We start from the raw sequence: 18,791 nt of genomic DNA, 5'->3' as shown, positions 1-18,791 counted from the left end.
GGGGGCAGGGTCCTGATTCTACTGCCCCAAACCTGAACCTTAATGAACAGTCTCATTATTCTTTCCTTGAGCCACATATATCCCTACTGGTACCACAGAAGGCAGAGAGATAATTCAGAACCAAATAGGAATCCCAAATATTACATCTCTAGGCAGAAGGAACCCAAAAGCCCCAACCATCTTAAGGAAGCTTGTCCAAACCCCTGGGCACTGCATCACATGGCTGCTTCTCAGCTCTCCGGTCTAAAGGGGGCTAGTGTGCCATCATGAATAGTCCTCCCTCTTCAGAAAACACCCTGTATCCTCATACCATCACCTGCCCAGAGCCTGCAGGGAGAAGGGAACTTGTGGCTTCTCTGTGTTAGGCCAACTCAAAACTGCATTCTAAACCCTGGAAACTCATCCCCACAACATAAAAGGACAACCAGGCTTTCAAGGCAGAGACCACTGCCTCAAAGCAGAACACGGAGGGTCATTCCAAGCTTCCCAAGGAGACACGTCGTCTCTACAAACCCAACTTTAATCTCAAACACCAAGCAGGACTTATCCTAGGGGCAGGGTGAAGAAAATTACAGAAAAATAAATACCCTCTTTAAACTATACCCGGACCCTCTGCCTTCTTGTCCCAGCTCCCAACCACACACATCACAGGAGCCAACTGTCTTGTGTCGAGAGTTCATCTGCATATCTACCCAGGTTGCCAGCAAAAGAGAGCAAAAGTCCTGAGCTTTAAGGTCAACCCTCTGGGCCTCAGTCTACCAAAGTGAGGAGAAATTTCAAACAATCCACATGCGAGCCATGGTCACTGTGCTGAAGACAAAACAAGAGGGACTGCACAAACACCAGGTTTATCTGAATGGTTACTTGGAAGATGGGAACATACTAAATGTTTTTCTTTTTTAATTGTTGTTGTATTTTTATTTTTTCAAAATACACCTGGGCTTCATTCCCCAGGTCAGTAGTCTTTTCGGGGAAGGGTCATAGGCTCCTTTGGAGAACTGATAGAAATGAAGAGACCTTTTCTCCAGAACGATGGCCCTAATCTAAAGACCCTGTCCTTCTCCCCCTGCCCCCCACCCTGCCCCCCCATGGGTCCCATAGTGAAGAAGCCCTGTCTGAAGTGCTCCCATCAGGACTTGGGCTGATAGAGAAGATGCAGATACTGGGTCAGGCTGCTGCTTAAACAAACTATGAGAGAGAAGGTCTGGGGAAGGTGCAGTGTGGGAACTGGCAAAACAGGAGGGACATTGGGTCATTTAAAAGGATGTAAACAGTCTCATCATTGTGGTTTTCCGCCTCCAAGTTGCCACTTTGCCGAGCTCTGAAGAGCAGGAAACAGGCAGGGGACAGTACAACCGCCTCCACACACACCTACATCCTGCAACGTAAATTGAGCCGTGGGACCGTGGTATGGCAAACAGCCCCACCAGCCAGCAATCTGACAGACACACTCACAATGAGCCCACGTTGGGAAGCAAGAAGTTCTGAAGGCTCAGGTGCTCAGGAAGCAGCATGGAAAACAGAGCATGGGGCTGGGAAATCAGGAAAGGTTGGTTTTGGTTCTGCTGCTGCCAAGCGGAGTGAGTCTCGGAGTTCCCACTTCCTCCCCTGTAAACAATGGCAGGATGGGACCAGATTCCTGCTGATCCTCCTCAGAGCTAATACTTCATGATCCCACAGACAGATCTCGTATTCCAGGGTCCTGTGCCATGACCAGGAAGTGCTCTCACCTCCCTGCTTTCATGGAAACCTGCTCTTTTCTTTGGGTTCAGAGAACTTTATATACATATATATAATTATTATTACTATAAAAATAGTACATACTAGCTGAAAAATTTCAAACAGTTCAGAAGTGTTTAAAATACATAACAACAGTATTGCTGGCATGCCTCTTCTGTCCCTTCTCTGAAGAGATAAGCTATGCTTGGTTTCATACTTTTGTAGCCCTTTTTAGCATAATTTTGCTTTATTCATCACAGATGGGTCAACACTGGACATGGAAGCATGAGAACGAGGACCCTTTTACTACCAAACTCCTACTGTTGAACTTCCTCCGGACTCTAGGACTATGACCTTTCCATTTCCTTTCTGTTTCTCAGTCCTCTCCCGGCTTTACTTCCTTCCTTGTTTGGCCTAGATGAGGCGATCGATCACCTCAAAGACATTCTAGCGAATACCCTGACAACCTGTCTTTTTCTTTAGTTGCAGCCAGTGGGCAAAGCCCCTACCCCTGGATCAATCTAACATCTGCCTTCAGTGCCCCAACCCTGGGCTTCCGTGCCTTCCTGGAGGGAGGGTGGGAATCATGGAATATTGGACTGGGCTGCTGCAAAATCAGTCTCCCATCTTTGCTGGGTCTTTGATACTGCCCTGAAAAACTTCTCCTCTCTCCACCATTGCTTTTTCCTATTTTCTACAACAGCTATTTCCAACTTGTACCACTTTCCTCAAGTCTCTATAACTTGATCTTCACCTCTCTTACTCTCAGCAGGCCATCAGAAGAGGACTCCCATCCATCACTACATCTTTCCCTCTTTTCTCTGAGAAAAATACCTGCAACCCGACTTAACCTTCTATCCCTATCTCACCTGTGCTCTGGTTCCCTCCTCAGGCTCCTCTAGTATAAATTTTCTCCAAAGTCTTCAAATTATTTTTTTCTACTAATTTTTTCCCATCAGCATTTAAACATTCGCAAGCCTTCCTGACCTCATCTGCGTGTCATCTCAGTCGTTCTTTCTCTCATGTTCCCGCCACAAAGAAACCAGAGCCAAGCAATTAGGAGCTGAATTCAATAGTCAGACATATCTGGATTCAAATCTTGGCTCCACCACTTTCTAGCTGAGGGACCTCGGGCAAGGGATTTACCCTCTCTGAGCTGCAGTTTCCTCAGTCTGTAATATGGGATCATGACAGTACCTACCTTACTGGGCTGTTGGGAAGATCAAATAATTTAATGCATGTAGAGTGCTTTGCTCAGTGCCTGGCACATGCTAAATGCTCACAGAGTTGGCCCTCCTAAGTCCTCTCTTTGTGGCCACTTCCTTACGTTCTAGCTACTCCTTAGTCCACTATGTCTGGTTTCCTTTACCACTCCTCTGAAAATGCCTTCACCAAGGTCCATTGGTTCTGTGGCTAAATTCAAGGGACTCTTTTTAATTAATTCATTCATTCAACAGTTATTTATTGAGTGCTTACTATGTGCCAGGCTGTCCCAAGTGCTGTAGATACAGCAGTGATGAAAACAGGCAAAAATCCCATAGAGCTGGTAATCCAGTGGACACTCAAGAGGTCCTTCTGGGACTTCCTGGCAGCATTAGACACCTCTGACCTTCTCGAAACTAAAATCCCCTAGCTTAGGGGACACTGCTCTCTCTTAGTTTTGCTTCTAACTCCTTCAATGCACGTCCTCATCCTCCTTTTCTTTCATCAACCCCTACATGCTGGTGTTCCCCAGGGTTTCAGCCTCCCTCTTTCTCCTTTAGTCATCCATTCCCACAGTAGGCTGTTGGCTCTCAAATTTGTATTTTCTTCTGGAGTTCTAGACCCATATACTCCCATGCAGATGTCTCAAAAGTGCCTCAAATTTTAAATACAAAACTGAACTCATCATTTGTTTTCCTGACTGATGCTCTCTGTTTGTTAACAGCATCATATATCGATTTTCTCAGATCAGAAAAATCTCCTTTTCCTGCATCTCCCACCTTACTGATTAGGTCACAAATGCATTCACTCAAAACAATGTTTATTGACTGTCTACCATGTGTCAAACATTGTGCTGAGCACCGAGGTTACACAAGTGAAAAAGAAAGACCTAATCAAATCTTATAAAATCCTTAATTAACTCTTAATAGTATCACCATTTTCCCACCCCCATTAGGACAATGCCTTAGTTTAGGCTCTCATAATTTCTCACCTGGATGACTATAAAAAATTTCCCAGTTGGTCTTTCCCTTCCTCCATATGTACCCCTATTTAAATCCACTCTCCTCTGTTATCTTTTTAATATGAAAATGAAATCATGATATTCTCTGCTTAAAACACTTCATTGGCTCCCTTAGTTTTCAGGATAGAGTCCAGAATGCACTGGATGACTTTCAAGTTTTCTCATGACCTGGACCCTAGTCTTAAATCTTTTTCGGGGTAGTTCTACTCTGTCCTATAGGGTCGCTATGAGTTGGAATTGACTCCATGGAAATGGGTTTGGTTTTTGGTTTGGATGCAGTGACTATCACAGTACCACAATGAACCTTTACGGAACCCTAAAAGTACCACGTTTTCTCACCCTGTTTCCCTACTTATTCTTTGTACACATTACTTCCTTCAACTGAAACAAACTTTGCATTTCCTCCATATTTCACTTGATTAAGAAATAGCTCTGGTTTTTCTTTGATAAAACTTCTGCCATTCTCCCACTCTTTCTTAAGAGATGTTCCTATGTGATCGGGAAGCAACGTATACACACATTTTTTCGTAACACTTATCTTAATACATGCTGTTTGTCTATCTCCTCACCTAGACTGTGAGCTCCTCAACAGCAGGGACCAATCTCAGTGTCTTTGTATTCCCAGTGCCTGACACACGGTAGTCATTCAATAAATGTTTGCTGAAAAAATGAATGATGCTAGAATTAAAAAAAAAAAAAAATGCACATTTAATGATATGGATGCATAATAACTGTGCTACATGATAATCAAGCATAAATGGCAAACAGTTAAGGTAGATATTACTGTTATATACCCAAACCTAGTCTTTCTGAAGTCCTGGGATTGGGGTAGGAGGTGGTAAGAAGAAACCAAGGCATGAAACAATTAGAACTGAAATAATGAGAATGTTGACACAAGGTAAAGAATGTAACCCAAACCACTGATCATTATGTCTAGAAATTGTAGAATGGGAGTGGGTTCTGCTCTGTATATTTTCACTAAAAATAAAATTTAAAAAATGTAATTAAAAAAAAAGAAAGAAACCAAGGCATACAGAAGAAAGCGCCTCCTCAGATACTGTTCTGCAAACCTCTCAATCCATAAATCCAGACTCAGGTCTTTCCACTTCTCTGGAAGGGAGACCTTACTGCTGTATTAGGTCTTGGAAACTATAAATCTTTACCTTCCCTCCACTCGCTATGATTCTCCCTGAGGCAAAGCTTATTTCTACCATACGAACGTGTTTAATTCACCGAATCCTAGCTGCATGGAGAAAACACATTGGTTTTGATTACAAAGCAACATTTGACTTGACTAATGCAGTGGAAAGCAGGCAAGTCAACCCAGCCTTTGGCACCTTCCCACTTTTCATGTCTACCCTGCCCCCAGCTCTCTGAGACTGACATCAAAGTTTGTTCTCCAGGCCTACCGTGTTCTCTTTCTCCTCCCGCCCTTACATATATCACATCCTGGCTTCCTCTCCCCACACTCAGCCAGTGAAAGCCCTTGCACTCATTCATTTGCTACTCATTTCTTCATTCCAGCTAAGATATATTGAGCACTTACTGTGCATCAGGAACTGTGCTAGGTGCTGCAGCAGTTAAAAAGAAAAGCAAACCCTGTCCCTGCCCTTGCAGAGCTCGCAGTCTAGTGGGAGAGACAAATGCAAACAATGACAAAACAGTGTGCTATGGGCTATGACAGACATTATATCTACCTCCAGAAAGAGGAGAAAGGTTTAACATCAAAGGAAGCCTCTGAGATTTGCCAAGCTACCAAAGGGGCAAAGGTACTCCAAGCCTGTGAAGCAGCCAGTGGAAAAGCACATGGCAGTGCCTAGGGGAAGAGGCAAGGCCACCTTTGTCACATCTATTCCCGTAAGAGGGGAGACTGAGAATCTAACTGCCCTGAGCCTGGAGCCTCCCCTTAGTGCTGGTGAATTCAGCCTGGACCATGGTGCCTCCTCCCATGCTTTCCAAGATTCTTCACCCTCCAGAGACTAATAGCTACTCAGAAGTACAATGCACGCAGCCCAGAGGAACCCTGAATGTTCCCTTCCCTCTCATTTCCACCCATCTTCTTTTTTTTTTTTTAAGTAAACACTTTTGCTTTTCCTCTACTTTGAAAATGTAATCTATTTTGTCTTCACTAGAAAGAGAACATCTCCCTATTAATTCTAAATCCCAAGAGATAACTTTGGTTAACATTTTACACAGTCTTCCAATTTTCTCAAAACACAAAGATTTATTAATTTTAAAAACAAAAATGGAATCCTAACATATATTGTTTTGGAACTTGTTCCACTTGCCAAAATGATTTATAGATCTTTTAATGTCAATACATATAGATCTACACGGTTATATGTAACTGCTGACTGGAATTACATTGACGGTATATACCTTACCTAAATTCTCTCCTGTATGGACATTTGGGAACGTTTCTAAATTTTTTATATTATAAACCATGTTCAAGTAAACAAATATCCTTCCATATACGTGTGTTGTTTTTGTTGTTGGGTGCCACAGAGTCATTTCCGACTTAAAGCAACCCTATAGGACAGAGTTGAAATGCCCTATAGGGTTTCTAAGGAGAGGCTGTTGAGTTTGAACTGCCAACCTTTAGGTTAGCAGCCGAACTCTTAACTACTCTGCCACCAGGGTGTATGTACACATATATACAACCTATGTTATATATTTTATATATGTATTTATATATGTGTGTGTTTTATCAGTTCTGAGACGTTTCTGTATGATAAATTTCTAAAGGTAGAAATGCTAGGTCAAAGATATGAACATTTTTGGTTTTGATATTGCCAAATTACTCTTCCAAATTATTACACTGGTTTATACCTCAACCAACTTATATGGGCCCATCTCACTGCGTCCTTCCAAAAAAAAAAAAATTTTTTTTTTCCAATACTAGACAGTCTCAATTCTTCTTCATCATTTCCAGTCTGATAGATAAAAAATACACCATTGTTTTAATTTATATTTCCTGAGTTAATTTTTTTTATTGATTTGTAAAGTCTTTTAGAGAAAGCTTTGTATTTCAAGACTGCAAATATGTGCCACAGTTTATCCTTTATTTTTTAATGTTATGGTTTCTTTCACTTTAGTTTTTATGTAGTCAAATCTGTTAGCCTTTTCCTTCATGGTTTCCTTTATAGGCTTGCTCCAAAAAGTCTCTTCTACCCCTGTGATTATATGAATAATCTCTTTTATTTCCTTTGAAGATATTTATGGTGTATTTTTTACCTTTAGATCTTTAATCTACCTGGAGTTTACTTTTGTGTTTGACATGAAGTAAGGGTCTAATTTAATTTTTTTCCAAATGGATAACGAATCATCACTATTTATTTATTAACAACGTATCTTTTCACTTCTGGTAGGAAACACTTTCTTTATCATACATTAAATTCGCATATATACATGAACTCGTCTTGTCTCTGGAACTTGTTTTATTGGCAACCTTACAGTCAGGGAAATCTACCACCTTCTGTCACTTTGCCTAAGATACAAACCCCTCTGCTCATTTCTGATCCTGGACTCCTATTCACATAAATGTTGTTTCCTCTTTTCTCTTCAATCCTCCTGTAGTACACTCACCCTGCAAACCCTCTGGAACTCCACTCCATGGTTATTTAACTATCAACATCCTTAACCTCTTCTACCTCCTCCTTAACTGAAGTCTGGCCCTTTCCAGGAACACCACTTCTACGATCTGCTCTGAGAGGTGGCTCCTTCTCACATCCTAGGGTCAAGAGATGGGGCTGCTTCCAAGTCATCCATTCTCTACCACTAAGTGAGGGGAAAACAAAACAAAACAACACTTCTCTTCTGAGGCTCATATCATCCAGTATAAAATGTTTAGCCTGTCCTTGTTACAACCCTCTGCAACTTCCTGGTCACTCTTCTTTATTTACTCAAGACTTTGGAGCCTGGTCCCAGACTTCCTCTCTGCCCCAAGACCAGCTATCAGCCTAGATGATTTCAATACTCAAGAGGAAGAACTAACACGCCATGTTCTGGCTTAGAAGTTATCCAACAACATCCTCTTCCTCCTCAACCAATGTCCCATGGTCACCTTTTGAATCTTCTTATCCCTTGGAAATATTCAAACTCATTCTCCCAAGCTTCAGTACCATGTAGTTAACTGTCAGCTGGACTCTAAATACCTCACATTCAGCATGGCCAAAATCAAACTTACTTTATGATTCGTATGCCTACCTCTCAACCTCTTAAATCAATCCATCTCTCTCTCTGTCCTTTTTCCCTCCTTTCCCTTCCTTGCCTACTATGTCCCTTGTCTTTGTGAATGGTGGCAGAATACATCCAAATTGTTAAATCAGATATTTGGGAGTCATCCTCAGGACCTTCCCCTGTGTATTACTCTCCACTTCCAAACACTCCACCTCCTAAATTTCATTTTAATCTATCTAGTTTTCTCTGTCGCTACAGCCATTGACCTAGTTCAGCTACTATTACCTCTTACCTAGACCACAGTAACAGCCTTTTTAACTGGGTCTCCTGCCTCTAGTCCTGTTCCTCACCAACCTATGCTCCCCAAGTTTAGTCATATCACTTATCCTGGTTAATGGCCTTTACTGGCCTTCCTTGATCTTAGGATAAAGTTCACCTTCCTGACCATGGTTCACTAGGCCATTTCATAGCCTTGCCTCTACCCCCTCTCTAGTTTCAGAACTGGTTATCCACTCTAGAACTGTAGGTATGCTTCAAACATACTGACCTTCAGTTTCTTGAATATGGTACGGTTTCTTGCCTGAAGGCCTCCCCCCGCCCTCCCAGTTTTTTCTATCTGGAATACTACCTCCACTCCCACCAAGTCTTACTTTCAGGTCTAATTAGACAGTTCTTCTTCCAAGAAAGGGTTCTCAACAGGCTCATCTCCCCTCCCCACCCCCCTACACACATTTGGGCCAGATGTTCCTCCTCCGCACTCCCAAAGCACCATGTACTTCCCTTATCATAGCAAAAATCACACTTTATTGTATATCTCTATGCCTACTACTGTTGTTGTTGTGTGCTGTCAAGTTGATTCCGATTCATAGCGACCCTACAGGACAGAGTAGAACTACCTCATAGGGATTCCTAGGCTGTAATCTTTACAGAAGCAGGTCACCAGGTCTTTTCTTCCATTGAGCAGCTGTTGGGTTCAAACCCTGGACCTTTCTATTAGCAGTCAAGCACTTAACTATTGTGTAAATTCTTTAAGAACGGGGCAGTTCAATGAAATATTCTTTGGACCTAGTGCTACTGACAAATTATAGTTGCTTAATAAATACTACTTGTATTAAGGATGGATGGATGGCTAGATGGATGGCGGATGGATGGATGGATGGATGGATGGATGGATGGATGGATGGATGGAAGGAAGGATGATGGCTACTAGAATCTGATAACAATGGGTTGGGGATAAAAATATACATCACTGGAGTGCTAATGAATAAGCAATTAGATGTTAGAAGTTACTATTTGAAGTATTAACACTAAGAGGTCAGCAAGACCTAATCCTACCAGAGGCCAATAGTTTTCCAAATCGCTAATTGGTAAATATTTGAAGAAGGTATTTATGACTCTGCTCCAAGATTACACAGTGAGAAGAGCAAAATCTTTGTAGATGAACCCAGCTGCCAGGAATTTCTACTCCACCACTGCTAGCTGTGAAAGCCTGGTCATGCTACTTAGCTTCTAGGAGCCTCAGTTCTGAAAGATGGGGTAACACCGACTTCACAGGGTTATCAGAAGACTAAAGAAAATAACACAGGTCAAGTGCCAGGCACTCAATAAATACTAGGTTCCTTCCATTTTCTACTTCCTTTTTCCTTATCAGCCAAAATTAACAAAAATATGTCAGTTTTGCCACAGCAAACCTTCATTCCATCACTTTGCCAGAGGAACCCTGCTGCAGGGTTCCTTGTGGTATAGCTGTATCACAGAGGCAGCTTCCCCGAAAGTATTTTTATGAGCTTCTTACAGAAGCCTGGAAGCTCCACTACTGTGTGATGCCATTCTGTACGGCAAATAGGCTGTCACACCAACAAGAGACGCGAGCTTGAAAGCCCAACTCTGAATCTATTCCAGTAAAGCACTGCAGCCCCAGTCCGAAGAACAAAGCCACAAATGCAGAATTCTAGCACTAGTGACTGCCAGAACAGGTCAAATGGTAGAGTAGTTAAACTTTTCACCTAGGACACAGTGTACCTGGTAAGCCATCTCCCTCGATTCAGTCCCAAGAGCCGTACAACAGAAGGGGAGGTCTGCGTACTGGCACCCAAGCTGACAAGCACCCACACTTCCTACCTTTGAGCATACACTCCCAGAAGAAAGAGATCTACACTATACTCAAGGCTCAAACAACCTCAAGATGTGGACATAATGCTAGCACACCACTGTTGGTTGGGGCTCAGGGCTGAGTGCACGGCCAGGGAGCTCAAACAATGCCACATCTTAAAACAGAAGCAAAGGAAATGAAAGAGAGAAGACTGATGTTCCTGGACCACTAATGGGTCTCATTCACTACAGCCAATAGTGATGTCATTAGGTGCTGTGGAGTCTTTTTTTTTTTTTTTTTATTGTACTTTAGATGAAGGTTTACAGAACTAGCTTTTCATTAAACAATTAGTACACATATTTTTTGTGACACTGGTTACCAGCCCCACAACATGTCAACACTCTCCTCCCTTCTCGATCTTGGGTTCCCTATTACCAGCTTTCCTGTCCCCTCCTGCCTTCCAGTCCTTACCCCTGGGCTGGTGTGCCCCTTTAGTCCTGTTTTATTTCATGGTCCTGTCTAATCTTTGGCTGAAGAGTGAACCTCAGGAGTGACTTCATTACTGAGCTAAAAGGGAATCTGGTAGGCCATACTCTAGGGGTTTCTTCAGTCTGTCAGGCCAGTAAGACTGGTCTTTTTTATGAGTTAGAATTTAGTTCTACATTTTTTTCCAGCTCTGTCCAGAATCCTGTATTGTGATCCCTGCCAGAGCAGTCAGTGGTGGTAAGCTGGATACCATCTAGTTGTGCTGGACTCAGTCTGGTGGAGGCTGTGGTAGCTGTGGTCCATTAGTCCTTTGGACTAATCTTTCCCTTGTGTCTTTGGTTTTCGTCATTCTCCCTCGCTCCAGATGGAGTGAGACCAGTGGAGTATCTTAGATGGCCGCTCACAAGCTTTTAAGACCCTAGACGCTACTCACCAAAGTAGAATATAGAACATTTTCTTTATAAACTATGTTATGCCAGTTGAGCTAGATGTTCCCCAAGACCATGGTCCCCACACCCTCAGCCCAGGAATTCGGTCTCTCAGGGAGTTTGGATGTGTGTATGGAGCTTTGTGGAGTCGATTTTTGACTCATAGTGACCCAACGTGACACAGAACTGCTCCAGTAATGAGAGGAAAATCAAATCTATTTCTCTATTACAATGGTCTGTAGATCCATAAACCTTGAGGCAGATCACAGAAAACCCTTTCAAACATACACCTCTCCCACCTCCACAGAGGTGTGAGAAGAGAGGCTGGATGAGGGCTCCAGGCCAAGATAAGCTAGGCCCTGAGATTCAAAATGGAACTGGACAATTATTTTACCCCTTGGCTAAAAACTATGCCCCTGCTACATGTATCCTTTCCAAAGACAACATACTCATCACTGTAAGTCTCCTCCCCTCCATCCCCCACATATTCTTTTACAAGAGAAATACTTCTACTATAAAACTGTCTTCCTGCATTACCTTCTTCCTCTTTGCTATTAAAACAATAAACCAAGTCTTCTGTGCAAATATGCCTTGTCTTGTCTTAAAAAAAAAAAAAAAATTGTCTTAGGGAAGGTTAAAGTATCCTGGCCACTGGCTCAGTTAGAGCACATGTACTAATAACCTTTACCCTTTCTTCCCAGCCCAGCTGCCTGACTTTATGTGCATTTCTCTCTGAAGTCCCTAGATGCATTCCTGATGCATTTCCAATTTTGTGTAGAGATAAGAGCATTATGAGTTGGGACCACAGCATAATACGATTCTCCTTTCCCTGCAATCCCCTGCTTAGACTCCAAATTTGAAACTTGAAAGGAAAGGCAATCTTAAATGCAAATCTGCAAATCATCTCCTTTTTGATATCTCAGAAAAAAACAAAAGCCATGAAGCCTTCTTACGAACTGCTCCACAAAGTAGCCCTTTTAAATTAATATGTCCAACAAATAATTACTAGTTATCTGCTATGTGTCATGAATAGTAATAGAAGTAATGGTTACAGGAGGTATTTTAGGAGATTTGGGTTATAAAAACTATGTCACTTTAATTAAGCTGTTTTTATTAACTTAGTCACTTTAATATCTGAGGGTGAGCAATACCAGTAATGGATGCAGAAGGATCCAGATACTCATATAATAATCTTATTTCCATTCTAGAACAGAAGGGCTGAGGAAGGGCGTGGGATTTATTTTGCTCTGAGATAATGGCATCCCAAGTAACTCACAGACATGGGTGTGTAAACAGGACGGGAACCTTACAAAATCCATTAAGTACTATGGCTTCAATCAACTGGTTTCAGGAAAAGTCATGACACAATCAGATTTAGCTACTTTACCTGGACAACTGGAGGTTTAACAGTTCCATCAAGCACCCAAATAAATATGTGCAGCAACTGGAGGTTGACCATTAGAAGCTGCCATTCCAAATGATCAGGTCTTTGATCTAAGCAAACAGGATGTGGCTTAATAATCGAAACAGAAGACTAAATTCACTCAAGTATTTAGAACCTAAAATAATCCATTTAACAGGTTCAACAACATGCAACACACACCCTCCAATCATCCCTCAATGACAGAAAACAACAATGATGAGGGAAACATCTCTCAATGACAGACAGGTACTAAACACTAAACACCTTCACAGACCATTTAGCAATTGCTAGGACTACAGCCAATCCTTGAAGGTGAACTCAGAATACAATCAAATCTCAGTACCAGACTTGTTTTTCAGAAAAGAGAGGTAAATATTCCACTGACTTCCAGGTTAGATCAAAACAAGAAGTTGTGTTGCATTAAAAAAAACACTGGCCCAGAGTCCATAAGGAAAATATCTGGAGGAAGGGGACAGAAACCTACTAGCTAAGATTTAACTTGGATTTGTGGTTTTCTTTATTAAAATCAGCCCTATAGGGAAATACATTCTGGCTTGGGCCTGGGCGATACTGTTTTCCCCTCCACTGTTTCATAGTTGTTTTTGCAGAAATGGAGTTAAATATAGCTCAAAGTCACAGGAAAGCCTCCACAGGAAACTATGTCCCAAAGGGAAGACTTCATGGGAAGAACAAAGAAGGAAGTTACCTGCATGTCTTTGGTAACTGTTCATTCAAACAAGTTTTCATTATCTCTCAATGGACAAAAACCTCCAACTAATAACATAAATTCATTCACAGGAAGGTAATAAAATTGAAGTGTCTTATTGAGTTCCTCTTCTGGCTCTCAATCTCTTTCATTAGGGAATTTACATCACCCCCACTGTCACATAACCTCCCCATTTCTATTTACTTGATTAAACTGCAGCTCTACAGCAACAGAGGTGAAGGTTTAATTTAGAAGTATAGGAATGAACCTATTTATCCTTTGAGAATTTTACCATACAGTATATCGCTGTTGCTGGTAGATGCCGTTGAGTGGGTCCGACTTATAGCGACCCTATGTACAACAGAACAAAACACTGCATGCTCCTGCGCCATCCTCACAATCGTTAGGCTTGAGCCCACTGTTGTAGCCACTGTGTCAATCCATCTCGCTGAGGGTCTTCCTCTTTTTTCCTGACCCTCTACTTCACCAATCATGATGTTTTTTTCCAGGGACTCGCCCTTCTCCAGGGACTCGGTCCTCTTGACAACATGTGGCCAAAGTATGTGAGTCAAAGTATCACCATCCTTGTTTCTAATGAGCATTCTGGTTGTACTTCTTCCAATACAGGTTTGTTCGTTCTTCTGCCAGTCCATGGTATATTCAACATTCTTCATCAACACCATAATTCAAAGACATCAATCCTTCTTCAGTCTTCCTTACTCACTGTCCAGCTTTCACATGCATATGAGTCAACTGAAAACACCATGGCTTTGGTCTGGCACACCTTAGTCCTTAAAGTGACATCTTTGGTTTTTAACACTTTAAAGAGATCTTTTGCAGCAGATTTGCCCAATGCAGTGCGTCCTTTGATTTCTTGACTGCTGCTTTCACGGGCGTTGATTGTGGATCCAAGTAAAATGAAATCCTTGACAACTTCAATCTTTTCTCTGTTTATCATGATGTTGCTTATTGGTCCAGCTGTGAGGTTTTTTTTTTTTTTTTTTATGTTGACGTGTAATCCATACTGAAGGCTGTGGTCTTTGATCTTCATCAGTAAGTGCTTCAAGTCCACTTCACTTTCAGCAAGCAAGGTTGTGTCATCTGCATAACACAGGTTGTTAATGAGTCTTACTCCAATTCTGATGCCACGTTCTTCTTCATATAGTCCAGGTGTCAGATTATTTGCTCAGCATACAGATTGAATAAGTATGGTGAAAGGATACAACCCTGACACACATCTTTCCTGACTTTAAACCACACAGTATCCCCTTGTTCTGTTCAAATGACTGCTTCTTGGTCTAAGTACAGGTTCCTCATGAGCTCAATTAAGTGTTCTGGAATTCCCATTCTTCACAATGTTAACCGTAATTTGTTATGATCCACACAGTCGAATGCCTTTGCACAGTCAATAAAACACAGGTAAATATCTATCTGCTATTCTCTGCTTTCAGCCACGATCCATCTGACATCAGCAATGATATCCCTTGTTCCATGTCCTCTTCTGAATCCAGCTTGAATTTCTGGCAGTTCCCTGTCGATATACTGCTGCAGCCACTTTCAACTGATCTTCAGCAAAATTTTACCTGCACGTGACATTAATGCTATTGTTCAATAATTTCTGCGTTCTGTTGGATCACCTTTCTTTGGAATGGGTACAGATATGGATCTGTTCCACTTGGTTGATCAGGTAACTGTCCTCCAAATTTCTTGGCGTAGACAAGTGAGCAATTCCAGCACTGCATCCCTTTGTCGAAACATCTCAATTGGTATTCCATCAATTCCTGGAGCCTTGTTTTTTGCCAATGCCTTCAGTGCAGCTTGGACTTCTTCCTTCAGTACCATTGATTCTTGTCCATATGGTACCTCCTGAAATGGCTGAACATCAACCAATTCTTTTTGGTATGGTGACTCTGTATTTCTTCCATCTTCTTTCGATGTTCCCTGTGTCATTCAATATTTTCCCCATAGAATCCTTCAATACTGCAACTTTAGGCTTGAATTTTTTCTTTGGTTCTTTTGCTAATGCTGACGATGTTCTTCCCTTTTGGTTTTCTATCTCCAGTTCTTTGTACATGTTATTATAATACTTTACTTTGTCTTTTCGAGCCACCCTTTGAAATCTTCTGTTCAGCTCTTTTACTTTGTCATTTCTTCTTTCCGCTTAGCTACTCAATGTTCAAGAGAAATTTTCAGAGTCTCTTCTGAAATCCATTTTGATCTTCTCTTTCTTTCCTGTCTTTTTAATGACCTCTTGCTTTCTTCATGTATGACATCTTTGATGTCATTCTACAACTCACCTGGTATTCTGTCATCAGTGTTCAATGCATCAAATTTATTCTTGACATGATCTCTAAATTCAGGTGTGATATACTCATGGTTGTACTTTGGCTCTCGTGGACTTGTTCTACTTTTCTTCAACTTTGACTTGAACTTGCATATGTGCAATTGATGGTCTGTTCCACAGTTGGTCCTTGGCCTTGTTTTAACTGATGCGTCTGTCAGTTTGTCATACTGTGGTGGCTTGTGTGTGGCTGTGATAATGGAAGCTTTGCAACCTGTATGTCAAATACCAGCAGGGTCACCCTGGGTGGACAGGTTTCAGGGAAGCTTCAGCCTAATACAGACTAGGAAGAAGGACCTGGCAATCTACTTCTAAAAAGAATTGTTCAGTGAAAACCTTATGAATAGTAGTGGAACATACATTATGTACTTCTGTTTTTTATTTCTCCAACAGGACTGCAGAGCTTGGGCAAGTCTAATACTTTTCTTGTGACATCCAGAGTGCCCCACACAAGGAGAGGCACATATCCATTAGATGACAGGTCTGTTTTTCATACAAGCTAGGCCCTAACTGTTCTATGGCCAAAATAAACATATTCTGAGTGCCAGTCTTGTTTCAGGCACTATGTTATTTACACATATTAACATAGTGAAGTAACTCCTTACACATAGTGAAAGAGTAGGAGAAATATGTGATCCACTACACTCAACATCAGGCCTTTCATCCTCCCCAGCCTAATGCATTTTACCAGTTAGGAACTATGATGTCAAGATTCTATTTCTTTCCCTAAGATCATCTGTCACTGTCTAAGTGCCATATATTTATTAAATACTTGTAATTCTATATACTAAATGAGAAATTTTGTGAAAGTAATTCAAGCACACTTGAAATACACAAAGATGATGTTACCATATGATGCAACCATAAAGGTGGATTCCTCTCAAATAAACACCGATACCAACACAACCAGAGAACTAGATTCCAGGAGATTACCAAGAAAACTCTGTATTTTAAGCCCCTAGACTAGGATTTTATTCCTTTAAGTTGCTGATTCTACTCATCAATTGGCTGTGGAATAATTATCCTCAAACACAATTTTCACCACTGATAACTGCCTCAAAGAAAATTGCTAGCCCCTGCCATATTATGTGGAACTAATATTCAAACCACTACTGACTCTTCACTTCAACCCTAAACTCTCCCTAACCCCTACCCTGAACACACACACCAGTCCAGCACTTCAGCTCAACCATAATCCTTTGTGTCTGCTCAAGCCTTTCTTCCTACTTGGCGTACTCTTCTTTCAGTCCTGTCCCGTTACATACTCTACTTCCTTTAAGTGGCTGCTCCAAATTCACTTCCTTACGGAAGGGTTCTATGATTCCTCTCACAGTTTAAATATTTATTGAACATCTGCTATGTGCCAGACACTTTTGCATAATTTTGCATAGGTTAATAGTTTCTCATGTCTTGTCTCACCAATTTTGGGTGTCTTCTCTGATCTCTACCTAGCCCTGGTCACAGCCTCTCTTGGACCCTGTTCCACTTGAACACGGTCATATGGATTACCTCAGATGTTTACTGGCACAATATTTTAGTAATTTGATATCCTGATTAAACTGTAGCCCTACAGTAAACATTTTTTTTTTTTTAATTGAAAATCTAATGCAGCCCGAGGGGAGAATTCCGGATAAATATGGCCCCAGAGGTCATCTCGGTAAAGAAAGTAAATGGAGATGGAGGAACTAAAGCTTGGGGAGCCTGAGACGAAAACTGGAGAAAGACGGTAAGAGGAAGTGGAGTGCCTGTGATCACAGGGTTGAACGAAAGCCCAAAGAAGGGCGCTTAAGCGGTTGGGGGAGGGGTAGGTGCCCAAGTCAGGCTCTCTCGGGGCCCGAAGCCAGGCGGGGCAGGTCTGACTCACCTGTGCGGCCAGTGGGGGAGTCAGACGCCGAGTGGAAGAGCAGGTGACGGTAGCGTTGGAAGGCCTGGTCGAGGACGGAGCAGCCGGGCTTAGCGGCAGAGCCGGCGTGGTACCGGAAGTCGAAGTTCTTCGGCAAAACGGCGTAGCGCTGGTCGGAGGTTTGGATGTACTGGGGCCAAGGCCATAGGGCCGTCGCCGGCCCAGCGGTCGCTGCCGCCAGCAGCAGCGAGAACCAAAGCGTGGAGCCGGCCATTGCCCGCCGGTCCCTTCTCCCCTAGCGGGGTGGGCCACGTGAGCCCCTGGTCAGGTGAGAGGCGCCCGCGTGACAATCGGCGCGTCACGTGACCCGAGGCAGCTCCGCGGCGACGGCCGCCGGGACCACGGACTCCACCGGTCCTTGGGTTCCCGGCGTGAAGGTGGAGCTCCTGCTCGTGCCACCGATTTGAGCTGGGCATCTGCTATGGCCCCAGTGCTCAGAAGGCTCACAGGCCTGGTGAAGCTGTAAATAATTTATCACCACAGATCCACACCTACAAGTAATAAAACTACGAAGCTCACTACCCTGTAAAACGCAAGCTGGGGAGGCTAGTGGACAAGCAGGAAAGAAAGTTTCCCAGAGAAAGGACTTCTAGGCTGAATCTTGAACTATGAATAAGAGCTTGACAGGCTGACTGGGAGAAAAGGACATTCCAGGCGAGGTAACTTCAGAGGCAGAAAAATGGATTAAAACCACAAGTCTGTTGTGATGTGAAATGCTGTGGACCTGGACAACAGTGGCGTCATTACGGGTGTGTGGGTGTGCGGACCACACCGGTGACATTGTCAGAGGGATGACACCAAAATGACTGTCTATAAAATTTTTGTGCAGTGTTTCAGCAGACATTATTTTTTATAAAATATCCCTGTAGTTATAACAACAACAAAATTTTTCCTAAGCCCAGTTTACCTGTATCAAATATACCTATAAGGCTAACACTGTGTTAACTTACTTTTTGAACCTTCTAATGCCCTTGAATCAGAGCTGTCAATTACAATGACACTTCAAATCAAGTGGTTTCATCTGCACACGCTACAATCACAGGCTATTTTTGTTGCTGCTGGTGTTTTTATAGTCGCGGATTTTGTAAAATTTTGTGGTATTTTAGCTACAATATTGTGGTAATTAGTATTTGTGAACCTCTGTCAATAACTTTTATGAGAATGAAGTAGTAATTGAAAGAAAAAAAGGAGAAAAATCAAAAAAGCCTTCTGCTCAATTACTAATAATGTTGTAATTCAATGTAGAAAGATTTTACAAAACAATTTTGTTGTTAGTATTCATGCAATCTA

General features: G+C 42.2%; 1 protein-coding gene across 1 annotated transcript in view; it reads right to left on the bottom strand.

Moving 5' to 3' along the window:
• Nucleotides 1-17,759, bottom strand: part of HEXA (hexosaminidase subunit alpha) — a 38,038-nt gene extending 20,279 nt beyond the window's left edge. The window contains exon 1 of the mRNA XM_003413924.4: nt 17,463-17,759. Coding sequence (XP_003413972.1) covers nt 17,463-17,715 — 253 coding nt within the window. The 5' untranslated portion in view covers nt 17,716-17,759. The remainder of the gene's footprint in view (nt 1-17,462) is intronic.
• Nucleotides 17,760-18,791: the final 1,032 nt, after the last annotated feature.

The sequence above is a fragment of the Loxodonta africana genome, chromosome 13, assembly GCF_030014295.1.
Source record: "Loxodonta africana isolate mLoxAfr1 chromosome 13, mLoxAfr1.hap2, whole genome shotgun sequence".
NCBI lineage: Eukaryota > Metazoa > Chordata > Mammalia > Proboscidea > Elephantidae > Loxodonta > Loxodonta africana.
The sequence above is the reverse complement of the archived record's forward strand: the minus strand, read 5'-3'. Positions and strand labels throughout refer to the sequence as shown.